Below are 23707 nucleotides of genomic sequence, written 5' to 3'. Positions count from 1 at the left end.
TTGGTCTTGGTCATCCTCACTGTTCCCATCTTTATAGTGGGGCACATATGTGTATGGTTCTGACTGGGCATATTGGAGAGTTCTGGGTGGAAGGGGATGGATTTTTGAGTCAGGCAATCAACTTGTTTCAGACATTGGTAGTGTCAGTTCCGGTGTCAATGCCTGAACCGGTGGCTTTGGTCGTGAGACCGTGGATGGTGTCTGGTGTGGCACAATAGACAGTCGAATAGACCTTGAGGAAGGGGCTGGTCTAGAATCGAGGTCAAGGGGCATAGTCTGTGTCAAGGACAGACCCACTATCAGTAAACGGACTGGAGGCGACCTTGAATCTTTTGGCCCAAAAACACAGTAGAGGGACCCAGTGGGTCACCAAGTCACCAAAAAGGCGCTGAGGGCTTGTTTCAGCTCCCTGAGCTGTTGTGTCATCGCCGATGGCCTGGGAAATTCAGAGAGCATTGGGATCAGCACTGGAATCTATTCAGACATGGAGGACCAACTCTGTGGCCTAGAGGTGCCCATGGTGTCGTGCAACTCAAGTGGTGTGATGATGGTGATACATGCCTGGTCTCATGTTCCATGGCGTTTTTCAACTTGTGTGAATGCCATGACCTCAATGATGATCAGTCATAGGAGCGGCCTTGGAAGCCAGAAAATGTTGCGCCCTCAACTTCAACCGGGACTGTTTCTTGCACTTGCAAAGTTCAGCGACCGCAAGTTTCATTTTGTGTCCGTGGATATCCTTACAGTTCATTTTGGCAGTTGCACTAGGCAGAATCGTGTTTGGAGCCGAAGCACCGACCCAACATGTTGCATCAGACACAGACATTAGACAATGACAATCATAACTCAGCTTAAATCCTGTTGCTTTAGGATAAAGACATACTGCACAATGACAAGTTTTAGAGTGGAACTTCAAAGCTTCAGCTCTATTTCAGAATTTGTGAAAAGAAAGGAACGGATGTCAGCAAGCAGAGATGGCGCATATATGGGGTCTAGACATTAAATCCTGGGCAGGAAGGTTCCCATGCTGAGCTACACAATTCCACCTGCCAACACCCAAGGGAATTGCTAACAAAACATTTTGGGATACAGTCTGACACCTGGGGAAATTCACAAGGTGAGGAATCTGGGTTTGCAAGTCTCAATAAGGAATGCTTTTTTTGCATAAGCATTTAGGTTAGAAAGATACTGAGGGGATACAATATGTTAACATCCCTCAAAACACGTACCAGTGGTCTTAACAACTAACCAAACTGTTCAATGTTGCGCAGGTACTCGATACAACCAGGGTCATGATGGAATTCTGTCAATAACTGTCACTAATCTTTAGTATCCTACGTTGCGTTTGAATTCTTCGGATTCTCAGATTTCAACCACTGATCCAGAGCACCATTCTTCGCTTCTGAACCCATAGTCAGAACAAAGAATCAGACGATAGTGACCACATACAGTGGCACTGTGGGATTACACGTCTTGTGACGGATATCGACCCCTCCAATGGAGAGTTGTAGGAAGCTGGCTCTGTATTGAAAATGTCACTTACCCAGTGTACATCTGTTCGTGGCATCAGTCGCTGAAGATTCACATGTTGTGCATAGCCCGCCATCTGGTGTTGGGTCGGAGTGTTACAAGTTGTTTTTCTTCGAAGAAGTCTTTCGAGTCACAGGACCGAGGGACTCCTCCTCTTTGTCTCCATTGCACATGGGCGTCGACTCCATCTTCGATTGTTTTCCCCGCAGACGGTGAGGTAGGAGTTGTTAGTAATAGTGCCCATGCAATGGAGTGAATAAGTATGTACGTATCTAAGATTTAATATATTTACAAATGTACAAAGTTGAAGCTAACTTCCAAACGGCTACAGGCTCCCGGGGAGGTGGGTGGGCACATGTGAATCTTCAGCGACTGATGCCACGAACAGATGTACACTGGGTAAGTGACATTTTCAGTTCGATGGCATCTGTCGCTGTAGATACACATGTTGTGCATAGACTAGTAAGCAGTTATCTCCCCAAAAGCGGTGGCTCAGCCTGTAGGAGTGGAAGTAGTCTGAAATAAGGTTCTTAGTATGGCTTGACCTACTGTGGCTTGTTGTGCGGATAACACGTCTACACAGTAGTGCTTGGTAAATGTATGAGGCGTAGACCATGTGGCTGCCTTACATATTTCGTGCATTGGAATATTCCCTAGGAAGGCCATGGTAGCGCCTTTCTTTCTGGTTGAGTGTGCCCTTGGTGTAATGGGCAGTTGTCTTTTTGCTTTAAGGTAGCAGATTTGGATGCACTTAACTATCCATCTGGCTATACCCTGTTTCGATATTGGGTTTCCTGCGTGAGGTTTTTGAAATGCAATAAACAGTTGTTTAGTTTTCCTGATATTTTTAGTTCTGTCGATGTAGTACATTAGTGCTCTTTTGACGTCTAATGTATGTAGTGCCCTTTCAGCTATGGAATCTGGCTGTGGGAAGAACACTGGGAGCTCTACCGTTTGATTTAGGTGGAACGGTGAAATAACCTTTGGCAAAAATTTAGGATTGGTCCTTAGGACTACTTTATTTTTGTGTAGTTGGATAAAAGGTTCTTATATTGTAAACGCCTGAATTTCACTTACTCTTCTTAGAGAGGTGATGGCGATGAGAAATGCAACTTTCCATGTTAGGAATTGTATTTCGCAAGAGTGCATAGGTACAAAGGGTGGACCCATGAGTCTTGTTAAGACGATGTTGAGGTTCCATGAAGGAACGGGTGGTGTTCTTGGTGGTATAATTCTTTTGAGGCCTTCCATAAACGCTTTAATGACAGGTATCCTAAATAGTGAAGTTGAATGGGTAATCTGCAGGTATGCAGATATTGCTGCTAGGTGTATCTTAATGGAAGAGAAGGCCAGGTTTGATTTTTGTAAGTGTAGTAAGTAACCCACCACATCTTTTGGAGATGCGTGTAACGGTTGAATTTGATTATGATGGCAGTAGCAAACAAATCTTTTCCATTTGCTTGCATAGCAGTGTCTAGTGGATGGTCTTCTGGCTTGCTTTATGACTTCCATACATTCTTGTGTGAGGTTTAAGTGTCCGAATTCTAGGATTTCAGGAGCCAGATTGCTAGATTCAGCGATGCTGGGTTTGGATGCCTGATCTGTTGTTTGTGTTGTGTTAACAGATCTGGCCTGTTGGGCAACTTGACGTGGGGTACTACTGATAGGTCTAGCAGTGTTGTGTACCATGGTTGCCTTGCCCACGTTGGTGCTATCAGTATGAGTCTGAGTTTGTTTTGACTCCATTTGTTTACTAGATATGGAAGGAGAGGGAGAGGGGGAAAAGTGTACGCAAATATCCCTGACCAGTTCATCCATAGGGCATTGCCTTGAGACTGCCTGTGTGGGTTTCTGGATGCGAAGTTTTGGCATTTTGCGTTCTCCTTTGTTGCAAATAAGTCTATTTGAGGTGTTCCCCAACGTTCGAAGTAAGTGTTTAGAATTTGGGGGTGAATTTCCCACTCGTGGACCTGTTGGTGATCTCGAGAGAGATTGTCTGCAAGTTGATTCTGGATCCCTGGAATAAACTGTGCTATTAGGCGAATGTGGTTGTGAATTGCCCATTGCCATATTTGTTGTGCCAGCAGGCACAGCTGTGTCGAGTGTGTCCCCCCCTGTTTGTTTAGATAATACATTGTTGTCATGTTGTCTGTTTTGACGAGAATGTATTTGTGAGTTATGATTGGTTGAAATGCTTTTAATGCTTGGAAAACTGCTAGTAGTTCGAGGTGATTTATATGCAGCTTTCTTTGATGTACGTCCCATTGTCCTTGTATGCTGTGGTGATTGAGGTGTGCTCCCCACCTTGTCATGGAAGCATCTGTTATCACGTATTGTGGCACTGGGTCTTGGAAAGGCCGCCCTTTGTTTAAATTTATGTTGTTCCACCATAGAAGCGAGAGGTATGTTAGGCGGTCTATCAACACCAGATCTAGAAGCTGACCCTGTGCTTGAGACCATTGTGATGCTAGGCACTGTTGTAAGGGCCGCATGTGTAACCGTGCGTGTGGGACAATGGCTATGCATGAGGACATCATGCCTAGTAGTTGTAATATCATCTTCGCCTGTATTCTTTGTGTTGGATACATGCGTTGTATAATCTTTTGGAAATTTTGAACCCTTTGTGGACTTGGAGTGGCTATTCCTTTTGTTGTATCTATTGTGGCTCCTAGGTATTGTTGTACCTTGCACGGCAGAATGTGTTATTTTGCATAGTTGATGGTGAAACCGAGTTTGTAGAGGGTTTGAATGACCTGATCTGTGTGGTGTGAGCACCTTGTCAGTGAGTCGGTCTTGATTAGCCAGTCGTCTAGATACGGGAATACGTGTATTTGCTGCCTTCTGATGTGTGCAGCCACTACTGCTAGGCACTTTGTGAAGACTCTTGGTGCAGTTGTTAAACCGAAGGGCAATACTTTGAATTGGTAATGTATTCCTTTGAATACGAACCTTAGGTATTTTCTGTGCGACGGATGTATTGGTATGTGGAAATACGCGTCTTTGAGATCTAAGGTTGTCATGTAGTCCTGTTGCTTTAGCAATGGTAACACTTCTTGTAGCGTGACCATGTGAAAGTGTTCCGATTTGATGTAGGTGTTTAGTGTTCTGAGGTCTAGGATTGGTCTCAGTGTTTTGTCCTTTTTTGGTATTAGGAAGTACAGTGAATAAACTCCTGTGTTTATTTGTGTCTTTGGTACTAGTTCTATTGCGTTTTTTTGCAATAATGCTTGAACTTCTATTTCCAGAAGGTCTGAATGTTGTTTTGATAAATTCTGTGCTTTTGGTGGTATGTTTGGAGGGATTTGTAGAAATTCTATGCAATAACCATGTTGGATAATTGCTAAGACCCAAGCGTCTGTAGTTATTTCCTCCCATGCTTGGTAATACTGACCTATTCTTCCCCCCACTGGTGTTGTGTGGAGGGGATGAGTGACATGTGAGTCACTGTTTGGTTGTAGGGGTTTTGGGGCTTTGAAATTTTCCCCTATTCCTAGGGAATTGTCCTCTGTATTGGCCCCGAAAGCCTCCCCTTTGGTACTGTCCCTGGTAGCTGGACGGTGTTGCCTGTGAGGTGCTGGCTTGTGTGGCCTGACCCCGAAACCCCCCTCTAAAGGTTGTTTTGCGGAAGGTGCTGTAAGTGCCTCTGCTCTGCGGGGAGTAGAGTGCGCCCATGGCTTTAGCAGTGTCAGTGTCCTTTTTGAGTTTCTCAATTGCCGTGTCCACTTCTGGTCCGAACAGTTGTTTCTCATTGAATGGCATATTGAGCACTGCCTGCTGTATCTCTGGTTTAAAACCAGACTTTCGTAGCCATGCGTGCCTTCTTATAGTCACAGATGTGTTAATTGTTCTTGCAGCTGTGTCCGCTGCATCCATAGAGGAGCGTATCTGATTATTAGATATGTTCTGTCCTTCCTCAACCACTTGTTTCGCCCTTTTTTGTAGCTCTTTGGGTAGATGCTCAATGAGGTGTTGCATCTCGTCCCAATGGGCTCTGTCATAGCGCGCAAGTAGTGCTTGAGAGTTAGCGATGCGCCACTGGTTTGCAGCTTGTACTGCGACTCTCTTTCCGGCTGCATCGAACTTGCGGCTCTCTTTATCTGGGGGTGGTGCATCCCCAGATGTGTGGGAGTTGGCTCTCTTGCAAGCTGCTCCTACTACGACGGAATCTGGTGGCAGCTGTGAGGTGATGAAAACAGGGTCTGTGGGAGGTGCTTTATATTTCTTATCCACTCTTGGTGTTATTGCTCTACCCTTGACCGGCTCCTTGAAGATTTCCTTTGCGTGCCGAAGCATTCCTGGGAGCATAGGCAGGCTTTGGTAGGAGCTATGGGTGGAGGAGAGGGTGTTGAATAAGAAATCATCCTCGACTGGTTCCGAGTGTAGGGACACGTTGTGGAACTCTGCTGCTCTAGCCACCACTTGTGAGTATGCTGTGCTATCTTCTGGTGGTGAGGGCTTTGTAGGATACGCCTCTGGACTGTTGTCCGACACTGGGGCATCGTATAAGTCCCAAGCGTCTTGGTCCTGGTCACCTTGGCTCATGGTGGTGTGAGCCGGGGAATGTGATGGAGTTTGTGCCGGTGAAACGTTAGTTACAGGTGGAGGAGAGGGTGGCGGAGCTACCTTTTTCACCAATTTTGTTTGTGGTGCTTGGTCTGACTGAAACTCCAGTCTCCTTTTTCTCCTAATAGGGGGAAGGGTGCTTATTTTCCCTGTTCCTTCCTGTATAAAAATAAGTTTGAGTGTGGTCCACTTCGGTGGATTGCAACTCTTCCTCAAATCTATGCTTTCGCAGCTGAGAGGACAGTGATTGCTCCTCTGAATAGGAACCGGTAGTTGGGTCGGTTGCGGGTCGTTTTGGCACCGAAACCCTGTCAGTACTCTTTTTCGGCTCCGAGGTGACCTTTTTCTTTTTCGGAGTCGAACCCTCTCGGCGTCGATCTTCCTCGGTGCCGCTGTCTCTGCGTCGAGCAGTTTCGGCTCCGCTATCTCGGCGTCGACGTTTTTCAGCAGCACTTTCTCGGTCCCGAGAAGGCTGCGTGCCGGTGTCTCGACCGGAGTCGGACGATCTCGGCACCATTTCGGCCTTTTTCGGTGCCGATGGTCGGTCACCGAATTTGTGGGTTGAGCCATGGCCTGGTGGCAGTGGCGTCCCCTGGGCCTTGTCACTTTTCTTGTTTGCTGGCTTCGACGTCTTACTCACAGTTCTTTGTTCGTCGAATTCCTCGGAGTCCGAGTCATGGATCGAGAAGGTTCCTTCTTCCTCTTGTTCCTCGAACTCTCGGTGAGCTGTCGGCGTGGACGCCATCTGCAGTCTTCTGGCTCGACGGTCACGCAGTGTCTTTCGGGACCGGAACGCACGACAGGCCTCGCAAGTCTCTTCACTGTGCTCAGGCGACAGGCACAGGTTACAGACCAAATGTTGGTCTGTATACGGGTATTTGTTGTGGCATTTAGGACAGAAACGGAACGGGGTCCGTTCCATCAGCGTTGTTTCACACGCGGTCGGGCCGACCCGGCCCCGACGGGGGATCGAAAACTACCCCGAAGGGTACCGGAGCTCTTCACTCTTCGAGTCGGTGTTGATTCTAACTAAGCCGATCCCGAACGCAACAATACCGACGTAATTTTCCGATATTTTAGCTAACTTTCCGTTCCGAAACCCGGAGCGAAAGGAACACGTCCGAACCCGATGGTGGAAAGAAAACAATCGAAGATGGAGTCGACGCCCATGCGCAATGGAGACAAAGAGGAGGAGTCCCTCGGTCCCGTGACTCGAAAGACTTCTTCGAAGAAAAACAACTTGTAACACTCAGACCCAACACCAGATGGCGGGCTATGCACAACATGTGTATCTACAGCGACAGATGCCATCGAACATACTATTTCAAAGTAAGAAATAGTGTGCACAGAGTCCAAGGGTTTCCCTTAGAGGTAAGATAGTGGCAAAATGAGATAATTCTAATGCTCTATTTTGTGGTAGTGTGGTCGAGTAGTAGGCTTATCAGAGGGTAGTGTTAAGCATTTGTTGTACACACACAGGCAATAAATGAGGAAAACACACTCAAAGACTTTACTCCAGGCCAGTATTTTATATAGAAAAATATATTTTCTTAGTTTAAGAACCACAGGTTCAAGATTTGCAGTAAACACTTTAAATGCAAGGTACTTCACTTAGATACTTTAGGAACTTTGAATAAAAGCAATATCAAATACATTCTTTCTAAAAATGGCAATAAGCTGGACACTTAGTACAAAAATCAACAGTTCCTGGGGGAAGTAAGTAAAGGTTAGATTAGGAGGTAAGTAAAACACTTACAAGTCTCAGTTCTGGGGCATAGGCAGCCCACCGTTGGAGGTTCGAGGCAACCCCAAATTTACCACACCAGCAGCTCAGGGCCGGTCAGGTTCAGAGGTCAAAGAGGTGCCCAAAACACATAGGTGCCTATGGAGAACAGGGGTTCTCCGGTTCCAGTCTGCCAGCAGGTAAGTACCTGCGTCCTCGGGGGGCAAATCAGGGGTTTTTGTAGAGCACTGGTGGGGGGGGGGGGGAACACAAGTAGGCACACAAAACACACCCTCAGTGGCACAGGGGCGGCCGAGTGCAGTGTGCAAAGCGGGTTTCAGGTAGAAAACAATGGAGGGACCCAGAGGTCACTCTAGAGGTGCAGGCAGGCACAGGGGGGCTTCTCGGGACAGCCACCACCTGGGCTAGGCAGAGGGAGTCGCCTGGGGGTCACTCCTGCGTTGAGGTTCGGTTCCTACAGGTCCTGGGGGCTGCGGGTGCAGTGTTGGTTCGAGGCGTCGGGTCCCTTGTTACAGGCAGTCGCGGTCAGGGGGAGCCTCTGGATTCTCTCTGCAGGCGTCGCTGTGGGGGCTCGGGGGGGGGTCATCTCTGGTTATTCACGGGCTCGCAGTCGCCGGGGAGTCCTCCATGAGGTGTTGGTTCTCTGAATTTCGAGCCAGGGGAGTCTGGTGCAGAGTGAGTAGTCTCACGCTTCCGGCGGGAAAGGTGCAGTCTTTGGAAGTTGCTTCTTTGTTGCAAAGAAGTAGCTGGCTTTGAGCAGGGCCGCTGCCCACAGGAGTTCCTTGGTCCTTTAGCCCAGGGCAGTCCTCGGAGGCTTCAGAGGTCGCTGGTCCCTGTCGGATGCGTCGCTGGTTGCAGGTTTTTGAAGTTGGAGACAGGCCGGTAGGGCTGGGGCCAAAGCAGTTGTCGTCTTCCTCCTTCTCTGCAGGCTTTTAGGTCAGCAGTCCTTCGGGTTTCTTCAGGTTGCAGGAATCTGATTTCCTGGGATCTGGGGTGCCCCTAAATACTCAATTTAAGGCTGTGTTTAGGTCTGGGAGGGCAGTAGCCAATGGCTACTGTCCTTGAGGGTGGTGTAATGGGGTTCTTTATCTCCAGGTGGGAGAGATATTGGAATAACTAAACGCGCAGGCTTCAGTGGATAAGTGGTTTATTTAGTATTAATTAAGGTTGTCCTTTTTTTTTCTTATGTCTCAGGTCTGCTTCCTGTTATTCATCCGGGTCCTTTTTCTCTTGTCAGGATTTTAATTGCTTTCCGATCTGGCTTGTTCCCAAATGGAAGGAGGTCTGGTCTTTCCCTCGAGGCGGCAGCCCAGGTTTCCCCCAGAATAAAAGAAGAGAGGAAAAATAGGTAAGTGTGGAGGTAAGGTGGGTTTTAATTAGGGTTGGTAGGGTGATGGGAGGGGAGGTACGTGTGGGGGTATGTGGTGGGACACTTCTATTCAATAGCGACTTTCACCTTCCCGTGAATATTCTAGTTTCTTCACAGTTTCCCTCAACGGATTTCCCCTCACAGTGAGGTTAGGGAGGGAGAGTCAGTCTGGTTTCCCCTTTTTACAGGGTTTTCCCTTCCTTACAGGACCTCCCCTCCTTACTCCCCGTCTTCCCCTCCCTTGCTTCTTTTACCCTTAACCACCTCGGCCAGAAGGCCCAGTTTAGGTACGAACGTACCTGTGGGTGCCACGCCCCTCCGGGGACGTGGCTGGCCCCTTTTTGGTCTCCCGACTTCTCTCCGGTAGGGGCAGGAGGCGCCCTAAGGTCTCCTTCGTTCTCTGGCGTTCCCCCTGTTGCGTTGTGCTCCGTATCCACGTTCTGCCGCTCCAGCGTTTCTCTCCTTTCCGTGCGCGTTTCTCCGGTCTCCTTCTCTTCTTCCTGACGACGTCTGAATCGTCCGTCTTCCTTTTTCATGCTCCATGAGACGCCGTCTGACGTCATTCCCCTGGGACTCTCTCGAGTGCCCCGGGGGTATGTAAACACAGCCTCTGTGGTCACGCGTGTATCGCGTTGACGGACGCCCGGTTACAGGTGGCTACACCCTCTTTGTGCCTCCTCCCTGTGGGGAGGGGGGGGGCACATCCCTAATCCTACTGGGGGAATCCTCCAACCTCAAGATGGAGGATTTCTAAAGGCAGGGGTCACCTCAGCTCAGGACACCTTAGGGGCTGTCCTGTGTGGTGGATGACTCCTCCTTGTTTTTCTCATTATCTCCTCCAGCCTTGCCGCCAAAAGTGGGGGCAGTGCCTGGAGGGGCGGGCATCTCCACTAGCTGGGATGCCCTGGGCACTGTTACAAAAGGGGTGAGCCTTTGAGGCTCACCACCAGGTGTTACAGTTCCTGCAGGGGGAGGTGAGAAGCACCTCCACCCAGTACAGCTTTGTTCCTGGACACACAGTGACAAAGGCACTCTCCCCATGTGGCCAGCAACATGTCTGGTGTGTGGCAGGCTGGCAGAAACTGGTCAGCCTACACTAGAAGTCGGATTGGTATTCAGGGGGCATCTCTAAGATGCCCTCTGGGTTCATGTTACAATAAATTACACACTGGCATCAGTGTGCATTTATTGCGCTGAGAAGTTGGATACCAAACTTCCCAGTTTTCAGTGTAGCCATTATGGAACTGTGGAGTTCGTGTTTGACAAACTCCCAGACCATATACTCTTATGGCTACCCTGCATTTACAATGTCTAAGGTTTTGCTTAGACAGTGTTGGGGCATAGTGCTCATGCCCATTTGCCCTCACCTGTGGTATAGTGCACCCTGCCTTAGGGCTGTAAGGCCTGCTAGAGGGGTGACTTACCTATGACACAGGCAGTGTGAGGTTGGCATGGCACTCTGAGCCAGCACACACAAGCTGTGAGGCAGTGTGCATGTGCTGAGTGAGGGGTCCCCAGGGTGGCATTAGACATGCTGCAGCCCTTAGAGACCTTCCCTGGCATCAGGGCCTTTGGTACCAGGGGTACCAGTTACAAGGGACTTATCTGAGTGCCAGGGTTGTGCCAATTGTGGAGACAAACGTACAGTTTAGGGAAAGAACACTGGTACTGGGGCCTGGTTAGCAGGGTCCCAGCACACTTTCAATCAAAACTTAGCATCAGCAAAGGCAAAAAGTTAGGGCAAAAATGCTAAGGAGGCATTTACTCACAAGAGTACTGAAACAAAAATCTTTAGTTATTTTGAAGTATGTTTCCAGACCAAACTATTCGATTGAGGAGTAACACACAGTATGTGAATTTAGCATAGCGTCATGCAAAACAACAGGATGGGCATTAAAAAAAAAAAGTGTAACTTGTACATATATGTATACGCTATGTACATATCTGTTATATATATCTAGGCACTTAAATAAAGCTTTTACAACATGACAGAACAGATTTTCAGGACGAAAACCAACAATGTAAAGCAGTTCTATTTAGATCACCTGTACATAAATTTTTTAACATCTAAATCTCCAAAACGTGTGACATTTAGCACTCCCTCTCCATGATTTTATGCAACAAACTGTACAAATGCTCTAGCACGTAGACAGTACAGTGGAGGATCAAATCAACATTTCAGAGAATTGGACAAAAATGTAAACAACAATTGAAAATAAACATGTTGGGAACATGAGCAGAAAGAAATCTAGCATAAGTACAGCAACACAAAAGATGTATAGAGTGGCAGCTTTTAACACCCCTATGTGTTCGTAAACATTCAGATAACCACTACATCCTTAACATGAGTGCTGTCAGTTAGCGCAAGTCTGCATGGGGCATAATGTGACTAAGTTGATATGAGATTTTCTTTGTGCAGAAATTGCACGATAATCTGTTGAATTGTGTGTGCAGTGTCAAATGAATAATGTTTCACACTGCACATTATTAACTGCAGCTTGAAAGGAACATTTCCACTTCCATATTTTATTAACAACAAGGTCTCTAGTATCAACACTACTGGATTTCAAATGCAACCTATGCTAATGCTTCCAATGCTTTATATCAAAGCATTGTGTCTGGCAAATGTAGCTCTTTGTGATATGCATGAAATCTGCCCACACTAGCCCCATAAAGAAGCTAAAAGATATAGGGCATCTACACCTCAATCAGTGAGGAGGACTAGTGTCCTGGAATGCTGGGTGGCATGCTACCTGAAGGGAAACAATACTGATGACCATGAGGTCTGCAGCTCGTATGCAGGGGTATAAGCAGGTTTGGCAGCAAGGCAGCACAGTTACATAGTGCAGCACAGCAAATACAGAGAACAGATTCATCTACTGGGGAAGTGACATAAAGAATCTTTGGTCTGTATAATTTACTTAGTCTCATAATATACATTATGGTAGACTTAATTATTATTCTTGTTATAATTCTTATTCATATGATATGCACATAATGTATACTTTTATAAAATACAAAGGGTCCTGTGTATGGTACCTCGTTTATACACTGCAAGAGATGATCTTGCAGGTCTGTCATATTCAAAACATCGTCCATAGAGTCTAGCCCAAAGGAGTATGTGGGAAGTACCAGTCCATTTTCCTTTTGTCCACAGAAGCCAAGACCTCAAGGGGCTCAGAATATTTTCTCAGGTGTGGCACCTAAACATGGTGGTGGTGGTAGGGGGGGCACAGCAATAGGACCTAGGAAATTATGAAGCAGAGGCTTTATAAAGACAAACTAAAAATGAAATGCAGGGATTGAGGTCACGTGAATAGGAAATTCAGTGAAGGAGCAAATCTAGGATGCCGACTGGGGGATGAATGATAAAAAGAAATGTGACATCTGTAGCTCATCCTGAAAACATTGGTTAACAAGTTATGAAAAGACATACACCTTTCCAAAACCATCTTTCACTCTATAAATAGAATGGGGACACTAAGACAAGGTACTGGAGGAATATTCAGCGTCCTATCAAAAGACAGTTTCAAATCAAACAAGGTCCAAACCATGTCCCTCACCTTGACCAATGCAGAATGCAGATACATGTTGTGCGGCATGATGACTGCTCCTATTATGCCCACTGCCTGCTCAAGCTGAGGAGTCTTACAGTTATCACAGTAAGGAAAGAACATGCCTTTCAGCAGCTGACCCTGATCAGGTTTCACAGTTATATACTGTTAAAGAAAATAAAAAATCAAGTTAAATGTAAAACTGTTTATGAACATCTGTGGACAACGTATTCATTTATTTTATTGTAATGTCAAGTTATGAGAACATTCAGTTCTTATATAGTGCTCAGCATTGGGGTTTTAAGTCAAATTCAACACAAATTTCATGCACATACAGGAACCAAACCAGAGAGTGAGAAGAGAGAGAGAAGAGAGAGAGAGAGAAGAGAGAGAGAGAGAGAGAGAGATTATTTGCTCAGGATTATACAATTTGGTCAAATGTGAAGCAGATTACAAATCAAGTTCCCGATTAGGCAGTTATCAAGTTACAAACTCTCATTATTCCATATTCACACCTAACTGAAATCAAATGTTGACTGTTACATTCAACACACAAATTAAGGCTAGATCTAAACAAAGAACACACCTCTTATATCAAAGTAGTTTTGTTTTCAGGTGGGTGTAATAATATGGTACAAAACATTTCTAAAGCGCGCAGCTACCTCTGAAAAGGCGTCCCGGCACTTGCTGCCTCAGGATGCAAGGACTGCAGTACAACTACTAATATGCCCCATGTACTTATCAAACAAATGGGTCTTCAATAGTGTCCGAAAAACAGATTCAGAGGGAGCCACACTGAGGTAGGCAGGCATGGCACTCCAAAGTTTAGCAGTCAAATAAAAAAACGATCAACCGCCTCACCTTGCCCTATTAATCCCAGGCACCAAAAGCAAGTTTTGCCCACTGGACATAGGCGTTCTCTCCTGCCGAAAGGGCAAATAGTCTTTTCCTCAAATAACCAGGACCTTTCAGAGCACACGCTCTATATGCAAAGGTAAGGGCTTTAAATTTAATGCAGCAATTGATGGGCAGCCAATGCAACCTGTGCAGAGAGGGCATGGTCGACACGCGAGCTGGAAGCTTCAGTACCAGCCCAGCTTCCGCATTCTGAATTATCTGTAGCCTATGAAGCAGATAGGCTGGAAGACCCAGATATAGACTATTAACATAGTCCAATGTCGAAGTTATCAAGGCATGGATGACAGATTTACGGCAATACTCAGGGATCAAATGATTCATTTTCCTGATCAATTTCAGCATCAGAAAACAACTGGCTGAGACGGCTCTAACTTGGGGTTCAAAAGATAAATTTGCATCACATTTTACTCCCAAATTATGTTCCACTGACTCCGGAGGGGGGGGGGGGGTCACCCTAACTCTGGAGGCCACCAATTGGAAGCAATGGGCAAGAATTCGTGGCAAAGAAAACAGGGTCAGTTTTAGCCAAGTTTAATTTGAGGCAGTTCGCACCCATCCAAGCCTCAACCTCTCTCAAACAGTCCATAAATGCAGACATTGTCCCAAACTCCTTTTCCTGGAACAAGAGCACCAGCTGCGTGTCATCCACGTAAGAAATCATTCTAATACTCCTAGCATCAACCAGGTTCACCAGAGGGGGCAAGATACATATTAAAGAGTGTTGGGCTACAAAGCAGAGCCCTGAGGAACCCAACACTCCAATGGTTTAGCTAAAAAAGTGAAGATTGGAAGAAAAACCCTTTCAGTACAGTCCTCCAAATACGATTTCAATCAAGACTAGGCCAGATCCTGAATGCCCACTTCACCTAATCTGTCTAAAAGAATGGAGTGGAAAATGATGTAAGGGCAGCTGACAAATCAAGCAGGACCACCATGGCTATTGAGCCCTTATCCACATTATCTTTGATAAAGACAGTGACCTCAAGAAGAGCAGTTTCAGTGCTGAAGCCCATGCGAAAACCCGACAGGATATCATGGAGAAGGTCGTTGACTTACAAGAAACCAAAGATTTGGCGGTTCACCCATTTCTCCAGCATTTTAATGCTGGCTGGGAGCAGGGAAATGGGGCGAAAGTTACTAAGAACCTTAGGGTCCGTTTTGGGGTTCTACCATAATGGAAGCAGCATATCCAGCTTCCAACTCTGAGGCATTGCAGTTGCCTCAAGTGATGCATTCATCAAGCAGGAAGGGTGTAATTATTGGAGCGACCCAACATAAAATACCGGGGGGACATGGATCCAAAGGCGATCCGGATTTGCAGCTAGCCAATAAAGAGGCTACATCCTTGAGAGTGAATAGGTCGCAATTGGTTAGCAAAGGACGTGAATGAGGCAACCTATCCAAGCACACCACTGGAACTCTTTGCGGGGGAAATTTCTTATAAATGTCTAGGATTTTCCTATGAAAAAGAAAATCAGATAGTTCTTCATACAATGTGTCAAATGACAAAGCATTTTGCGAAGCGACCGGGCACATAAAGGAGTTCACCACTCTGAACAATTCCCAAAGGTTTATTAGCCACAGGTATAATGGAAGATGCAATAAACTCCTTACAAGCTTTACACACTGCCCTGAGCAGATTACATTAGGCATTTTAATACACAGTCCCTGCAACAGGGTCATAAGCCTTCCTCCACCTACGCTCAAGAGTTTTGCAGTAAGATCTTTCTGCCTTCAGTGCACCTGCAAACTACATAGCTGCTGGCCTGGCTCGCCATTAAAAACTGGTTTGAAAGACGCAATGCGGTCGAGCACAGAAGTAATCCACCTATCAACCCTGGCTAAAATCCCCAAAGACTGCCCCAGTGAGTTCAGGTGGCCTTTCCAGAAGGACCTCTGAAAACAAGGGCTCACACACGTTTTTCCGGGATCTGAAGATTTTCTGACTCGCGGGCTGCAGGGTCCCCAAACAGGGAATAACAAGTTTAAAAAACACAAGAGATTGGTCAGACCACAAAACTTCAAGAATAGAAACCAACTGGATAAGCAAAGCATGAGAAAAAAAAAATCAGGCACAGGGTGTGCCCCACATAGTGCGCTGGCCCAGCCACATGTTGGGTCAGGTTGAAACCCTCTAAGGTGTCCAGAAAATGCTTACCCCCAGGCAGTTAGGGTCATCAATATGAAGGTTAAAGTCACCTAAAAGTACAAACTTAGGCCGCAGGATAGACAACTGACCAATTAAATCCATTAAAAAGTTTAGAGAGTCAGACGTGCACTTGGGAGTTCTATACACTAATAGTCCAGTAACCGAGGAGTGATCAAGGGTGCTAAAAATTTGGTCTCTAGTTGGCAGAGGTATGCACCCTGTCCAACTTGGGACCACAATCCTAGTTAGAGTAAGCCAAATTACAACCTAAATTATCCTGTGCTCACCCTCCGGTAGCTTCACACAGAGCAGGCAAGCTTAACTAAGAAGGCAATGTGTAAAGTATTTGTGCAATAACTCATACAGTAACAATGAAAACACCACAAACAATACCCCACACTATTTTAAGAAAAGAGATATGTAACTGAATAAAATAAGACCAAAACGACAAAAATTCAATACGCGCAAGTCAAGATATTACTTTCCAAGGGTTTAAATGAGTCTCAATCCTTAAAAATCAGTGGTTGTATCCTTTTAACACAGTATGTGGATGCCGTCAAAAATTCTGATACAGAGGAGGCGTGGAGTCGAAAAGTACAGTGATGCATTGATTATTCCGGCATGACAGGTGAGGAGTCATTTATTTCCAAGGCGATGCGTCAGTTTCCAGGAGGGCAACCTTGGTTCCTCACTGCGATGCACGGACATTTTTCCAGAAGGGCCAGGGGTCAGAAAGCAGCAGGGCAACAAGCAGACCAGCAGTCCTTTCAGCAAAGCAGTCCAGATGAGACCTTTGGGCAGCCAGGCAGTCGCTCTGACACAGTCCATTTGTAGGTCCAGAAATGTCTGATTTGGTGGTGTCACAGACCCAGTAGACATACCCCAAAGTGGAGGAAACTTCAAAGAGTGGTTCTGAAGTGCACAAGTCCCCCTTTCAACCCAGCCCTGTCTGCCAGGAGCACTGTGGGGGTTATCAGTCCTTTGTTGAAGTGTAAGAGAGAGCTCCACACTACCTGCTCAGGGAAAAACATCTGCATGCAAATGGATGAAGATGCAGCAGAGTGTCCTGTGTTTATGGCTGTTTGGGTAGAATGCACAAGGATAGCTGTCAACCAGCATGGACCAGATGTGGACTGGAGACAGGCTGTAAGGCACAGATGCCAGTAAGTGCAGAGAAATGCCTACTTTCTAAAAGTGGCATTTCTGAAATAATAATGAGAAACCAACTTCACCAGTAAGGAGGACTTCCTACTACCATTCCAACCATACCAAATATGATAAGTCTATTCACTCAGATCAGAAATTACCACTTAAAAGCATATAAGGGAATCTCTAATGCTGTCCTAGTAGCGGAGCAGGCTTCACAGTAGTGAAATACGACTTTGGGTTTTTTTCACTACCAGGACATGTGAAACTTATAAGTACATGTCCTGCCTTTTACTTACATAGCACATTGCCTTAGGGGTTTCTAGGGACTACCTTAAGGGTGAGTTATATGGAAGCAAAGGGGAATTTAAGTCTTGTCAAGTAGTTTTAAATGCCAAGTCGAAGTAGCAGTGAAACTGCTCACAGACCTAGAAATGGCAGACCCGAGACATGGTTAAGGAGCTACTTATGTGGGTGCCACATTCAGTGCTGTAGGCCCACTAGTAGCATTTAATTTACAAGCCCTGGGCACATCTTGAGCACTTTACTAAGGACTTACAATTAAATTAAATATGCCTATTGTGTGTAAGCCAATGTTACCATGGTTAGGGAAGAGATCACAAGCACTTTAGCACCAGTCAGCAGTGGTAAAGTGCGCATAGTCCTAAAACCAGCAAAAAGGAGATCAGAAAAATGTTGAGAGGCAGGTAAAAAGTTGGGGTACGACCACCCTAAGGCTGTGTGGACCAACAAAGAGTGACTGTAAAAGAGAGGTCCTCCATGACCCCTAGGTTAGGGGGTTTAGAAACACATATTGATAGGTGTCCCTGTGCACTATGGCCAGCCCAGCCCCGTGCCTCTCCTGTTTGTCAACATGCTTTATTTGAAAGTCAGCAGGAATGGAAAGCGCAATATCAGGCCCAGAGGAGGCAGAGAGCCATGTCTCTGCCAGGGAAAGCATATCATAGTTGTTTCCGGACAACAACTCACTGATTTCAAAATAGTGTTTGGGAAGAGACTGACAATTAATTAGCCCAGCAGAGAGAGAGGCCACTCTTTTAAGGGATTACACGGTGAAGGCGGCTGCCTAGAAGCGGGGATGAAAAGAGGCATGTGGTGCTCCATAAGTGAGTTAAGGACAAATCCACAAGTTGGACAAGTACATTTGGCCCAACCAAATTTAAAATAGTCTTAAGCTTACATTTCTCACAATGAGCAGAAGGGGGGATTGAACGTTTATTGCAAATAGCTTTTCCTTGGACTAGGCTAACTTAAAAGCCTAGCTTCACCTGCAGCATGGCTGGCGCTGGATGCAATCCAGGCGCGAAAAGGCGCAGAAAGGCTTGCCTAAGGTGTGCCTTTGGTACGAAAGTGGGGCACCTGCTGAGCGTCCGTGGCATCTCCCGGTTAGGTCATCAAAAAAGCCTGCCTTCCAACCACTAAAGCACAACCTCACCAAAAAATGTCACCATTGTGGAATCAGGAAAGAAATCGAGAGAAAAAGCCTCAAGCCCCAACAGTGACCAAATTAAGTTGGCTAAGTTAGAGAAACATGTAGCAGTGTGGCTGGAAAGATCTATGACAAGATGCACTCAGGCCAGAAGCCAATTCTGTATGTTTTGATGGTCTTGACCCTCAAAGCATCACCTGAGGGATGGATGGAGTTCAGTAGAAAAGCCATTCATTCAAGCATTTTTGGTAGACACAGCACACTACTTCAATATTATAAAGTCATTTTCTACATTTTTGTAAGCAATTTTACTCTCACCACTTCTTTTGTTAATTTATAACAAATGGTAAACACAGATCACAGTGCCCTAGGACTGTTGAAAATAACTGATGAGTTTGCGATTTTATGTCGGGACACAGGCGAGGATTAAGCTCTACTTTCTTTATTTCCATCCTCCAGCACTTCAAAGAACATCAACAAACTATCTTTCCCATCAAACCACAGGAAAAGAAATACAAAGGAACTTGTCCAATCAGCCGTCTCCCAAGTCCTCATAAGGCTCATCCTCTCAAGTGAGTTCCTCTTTCTTTCATGCTCCAGCACTGATATAGAGGAGTGCCTTTTTCATTATCCTTTATTGCATGTGGTTAGTGATTACTTGTGTTTCTTTCGCTTTATCTCTGTGTTTCTGTGGCCATGGGAACACACGTCATCACTCCATTCATGGCAGACTGACTTCCTGGGGACCGCAGAGTGCGGTAGCTGATCAGGCACACTAGAGGGCATTCATTTAAAGGCTGCTACACTCCATGCGCCTTGCTGCTCCATGGGTGGCAAACTTGCACTCAGACGTTTTTTCAGTCGCATTACCTGCCCTGCGGAGCTTTTGTCTCGCCATAATTCAGCTCCCTGGGACGCCTGGTAGCAAATTACACCCTGCGGGGTCAGTACAGCTAATAACAGCTGTAGCAGCACAACACAAATGGGTCTATATATAATTTTCTTATTGCTGATAGCAACTGCCTGCACATGTATCGCACTGCCAACTGCTGCTAGGGGCTCGGTCCAAGCGTTCATTTACACTTTGAAAGCCTAATAGTGTGCTCAGCCCCAGGGTAATCCCCCCATTTGCAAATTATTTAGGGCACCCATACTCACTGGCATTGCCCAGTACCAAATTTGTAGCCCTATGAGGTGCTTTAATTGTAGACTGGAGACATGTGGTCCATATAAATCGAGGGATAGTACACAGAATAGGAGTTATCTCTACACTCCCTATTGATGACAAATTCTGAGAGGCAGTAGTCGCCTCTATTCAGCAGGCTGTAGCCACAGCAACTGCGCCACTGGAGAGGCACCTTATCCAAATTGCTTACTCCTGCCCTACTCCCCTTAATACGAGTATGGACATTCCTCGCCCCAGAGGTGCCCTTATGCAGGCTACCCAAGCCACGCAATGTCCTAAGTGCAAGGTGGACACGAGAGTGGATTTAAGCATGTTTGGGTGCCTTGAAAATGCTTTTCTCGCCAGACCTTCTAGCCTAGATAAGTGTGTGGCGCTGCTACTTGATCCGGCGCAAGATGTAGGGCTGTTTATCCCTTCCTGTCTGTACAGAGGGGATGACTCCTCCCAAGATGACTAACAATGGCAAAGGCCCATCCAATCCATGGTGTCCACCCCCCCAATGCCAATACCGAGCCCTCACCGGGTGACCCAGAGGACCCTAGATACTTGTGTGCTCCGATTTACATAGTTACGGAGAAAACAGTTTGACATTCACAGCTGTTGGTGATGTTTGGATCTCTGGATTTCTTTGTATTCGATTTCTGAGCAAGGTATGGTTGATCATTGTACTTTATGCACACGGGGAGGTGGACATGCTTTAAGTTGGTGCACACAGTGATTTTGTAGTAATGCATTACGATATACTTTATTTCTATTTCCTAATTCTAGCGCCTCAAGGGCCTTGCTGTCTAAGCTACAGAGCTTGGTAGATTGGTACAGGAAGATTGGTACCATATACAATAGTTAACGATTGTTAGGTTTCTCTATTTATCCTTGAATAATGTACCTATGGATTACTTTGATTTTTCACAAGCTTGTGTCTAGACATGTTTATTTGATGCACATAACGGTTCTCACTACATGATTTCTTTTCACATGGGGATGGACATTACTCATGGGTGACTTTACCTTACAATTTGCACCTTTCTGTTATGTGGGTTGAATCACTAAGTTAATAATGGATATGTCACATTTGATGTTAGAAGAGGGTTTTTGCTACAAGGATAATGTTTCTGTAGAAACAGGTTGGAGAAGTTACTACTTTTGTGGTTGTGCTGTGGTCGCTTTCACTATGCAGTGGTGTTTTCTCTATTTTAGAGTCCAGGCATTTCATTGGTTGTACTATTTGTACTTTTTCTGTTTCTTTCTTACTCCTCTGTTGAGTCTTTGTTCACATTGTCATTTCATAATTTTGTTTCTCAACTCAAGTGCTTTGTTTGGTGAAATTACAGCCCTGAAGAAGTCGGTGGGGTCATTTCCCCAAGACGAAGTCTTTTCAGAGGCGCAAAATGCCCTGATGGCTCAGGAAGTGACAGATTTGTTATACAAACATGCTATTGCCCCGTCTAAGTCCGGAGAAGTGTGGCACAATGGTTAGAGCGGAAGACCCTGATGCAGAGATCTGGCCTGGGACCAGGGTTCAATTCCCACCTCGGCAAGTCTTGGGCTCAATTCCCTTGGACCAAATAATTCTCGCCTCGGTGCCTAATCTAATTAATGGGTCCCACTCTGTAACTCTGGGCAATAGCTTACTTAATCTCCACAACGGCCCTCACAGTGCTTGGATGCCTGGCTTCACCCTGGGGCTGTCCAGGAGTGGGCGCCTCACAGGGGAAAGCCAGGAGGGTTCCACAGCAGTATGCGTTCAGTACCTTGAGACCCTAACGGGTGAGTAGTGCGCTATACAAGTGCGAAGTTTACAGTTTTACTCAAGGGGTTTTCTCAGCAACATCTTCCCCGTGGACAAACTGACTGAGGTAAGAAATCCGTGATCAATCTCAAGAGCTTCAATGAGTGGTTACTTTACCACCATTTCAAGATTGAGGGTACCCACCTGCTGTGAGATTTGCAACCAGAGGACTGGATGATCTGTGTCGAACTCAAAGACATGTACCTCACAGGTCCCTTATTCGAGACCCACTGCAGATTCCTGCAGTTCTGATGGTGGAAGCTGGTCTACAAATTCACAACCTTGCCTTTCGGTCACTCTTGGGCCCCTTGATGCTTCACCAAGGTGCTCAAGTCAGCAATCAAATCTCTTCATGCCCAGGGCTTCCGCCTGATCATCTACCTGGACAATCATCATCTTCCGAAACAGTGTCCCAACAGCCTGCAAGAACAATTTCTGGTGATAATTCAATTGTTGGAGGGCTTGGGGTTCATCAAATCGGAAGAAATCCCTCCTGACCCATCCAAGCAGACGACCTTTCAGGATTTCGTCAAACTTTTCAGAAAAAAAAAAACCTGCTTGCCTTCCCAGAAGATAAAGATTTGCAGGGAACTGAGGCGTACTCTTTCCAAACAGACTATGTCTCTTTGCCATATTGTCCGGGTGGCACGCCTTCTCTCCACCTCCATCCAAGCTATTTTTCCAGGCAGTTGCACTACAGGGCCTTTCAGAGACTTCGAATGTTTCATCTCCACAGGGGTCTGCAGTACTCAGAGCAGATTTCTCTGACGAAGGAGGCCAGAGAGGAGATGCAGTGGTGGCTGGCACACATGGAGGAGTGGAATGGCAGGGCCATGTCCGGCTCTTACGAGGACATCGTAATAAAGCCTGATGCTAGCAAGTCTGGTTGGAGAGCAAGATGGTGAGAATCCTTCACAAGTGGAAAGCGGTCACTAGCGGAACAGCTACACAAACTGTCTGCAACTAATGGCAGGCTCCGTTTCAGTCCAGTGTTGGAGCAAGGAAAGTGTGAATTGTTGTGTCCTACTGAAGATGCACAACGTGTCGGCAGTCAGATTCATCTATCTCCTGGGCCGCCCCAGATCGAGGATCTTGGCAGAACTGGTCAAGGAATTTTGCACCTTCAGCCTCTCCCACAACTTATCGGTGACAGCAAATTATCTTCCGGGAGCAGCCAATGGAGTGGCGGACTGGTGTTCCAGAGAATGGTAGAATTAGAGTCTGTAGCAAATGGATCCGCAGGTGTTCAATCTGCTCGACAACCGATGGGGCCTGCTCTCGGTGGATCTGTTCACGTCTCAACCACCAGGTGGCCTGATACTTCAATTGGAAACCACACCCTTGGACAAGGGCAACGGGATGCCTTCCTGCAGGATTGGTCAGGGAACAGGGGTAAGCCTTTCTCCCCCATTTGTGATGATAATGCGATTGTCAACTCAGGTGCGGAGGGGACAAGCAAAGATAGTCCCTCATGAACCCTTACTGGAGGTCACCATGTGGTTTCCAGTTCTTCTGAAAATTTCTTGGGATTCTCCAATTCTTCTACCCCACGCTCCGGATCTCCTCAGGGATCTCTTTGTGAATCATCACTCATTGATTCTCCAAGCCCGGCTACCCCTCACGCCCTCATGGCGTGGAAGATTACAGGGAAAGGCAGAGTCCCTAGACTTTCAGCAGAGGCGAAAAGATGCATGCTGGCCACAGCATGGGCAGACAGCAACATCTAACAATACAAATCAGCATGGTCAAGGTGGGTTTGTTGGTGTGTACAAACAGGTAGCGATCCTTTGGGGGGCTAACATTGTCCAAATCATTAACTTTCTGGCCTCTTTGACCTCTCAGGGCTTCGCCTATAGAGCAGTGAATACCTTCAGGTTGGCTTTTTCACCAGGACACGTTCCGGTACAGGGTTACGGGTAGGTAAGCATCCTTTGGTATGCAAACTCATGAGTGCGGTTTCGCTTGGCTTTACCTACGGAACCCATGAACTCCATTTTATGGGATGTGAATCAAGTCCTCAACCATTTCAAGTCCTGGCAAAGAAATGAATTTTTATCCTGAAAGGAACCTGTGGGAAATTAACTATGCTGCTTTTTTTTTTTATACAGTGACGTAGAGTCTTGAATTTCCAGGCTCTTGACATCACGGGCAGGGTTTTTACCCCAGACTGAGTAACATTCCATATTTCCCACAGAAGGAAGTCTAACTCCAGGATGGTTTCTTATCCAGTATTTGATAAATCCCCTAAGCTGTGTGTTGTGCGATGTTTAAAAGCCTATGAAAGAATGGTAGAGGAAGTTTGCCTGCCA

General features: G+C 46.2%; 1 protein-coding gene across 3 annotated transcripts in view; it reads right to left on the bottom strand.

The window, feature by feature from the left end:
- SLC11A2 (solute carrier family 11 member 2) overlaps window positions 1-23707 on the bottom strand; it is a 334480-nt gene that overhangs the window by 104328 nt on the left and 206445 nt on the right. For all 3 annotated transcript variants that reach the window (XM_069230910.1, XM_069230911.1, XM_069230912.1), the window contains one exon: window positions 12770-12925. In XM_069230910.1, coding sequence (XP_069087011.1) covers window positions 12770-12925 — 156 coding nt within the window. The remainder of the gene's footprint in view (window positions 1-12769; window positions 12926-23707) is intronic.

This window comes from Pleurodeles waltl, chromosome 4_2 (genome assembly GCF_031143425.1).
Source record: "Pleurodeles waltl isolate 20211129_DDA chromosome 4_2, aPleWal1.hap1.20221129, whole genome shotgun sequence".
NCBI classification, from domain to species: domain Eukaryota; kingdom Metazoa; phylum Chordata; class Amphibia; order Caudata; family Salamandridae; genus Pleurodeles; species Pleurodeles waltl.
Note: the sequence above shows the minus strand (reverse complement) of the source record. Positions and strands in the feature narration are given on the sequence as shown.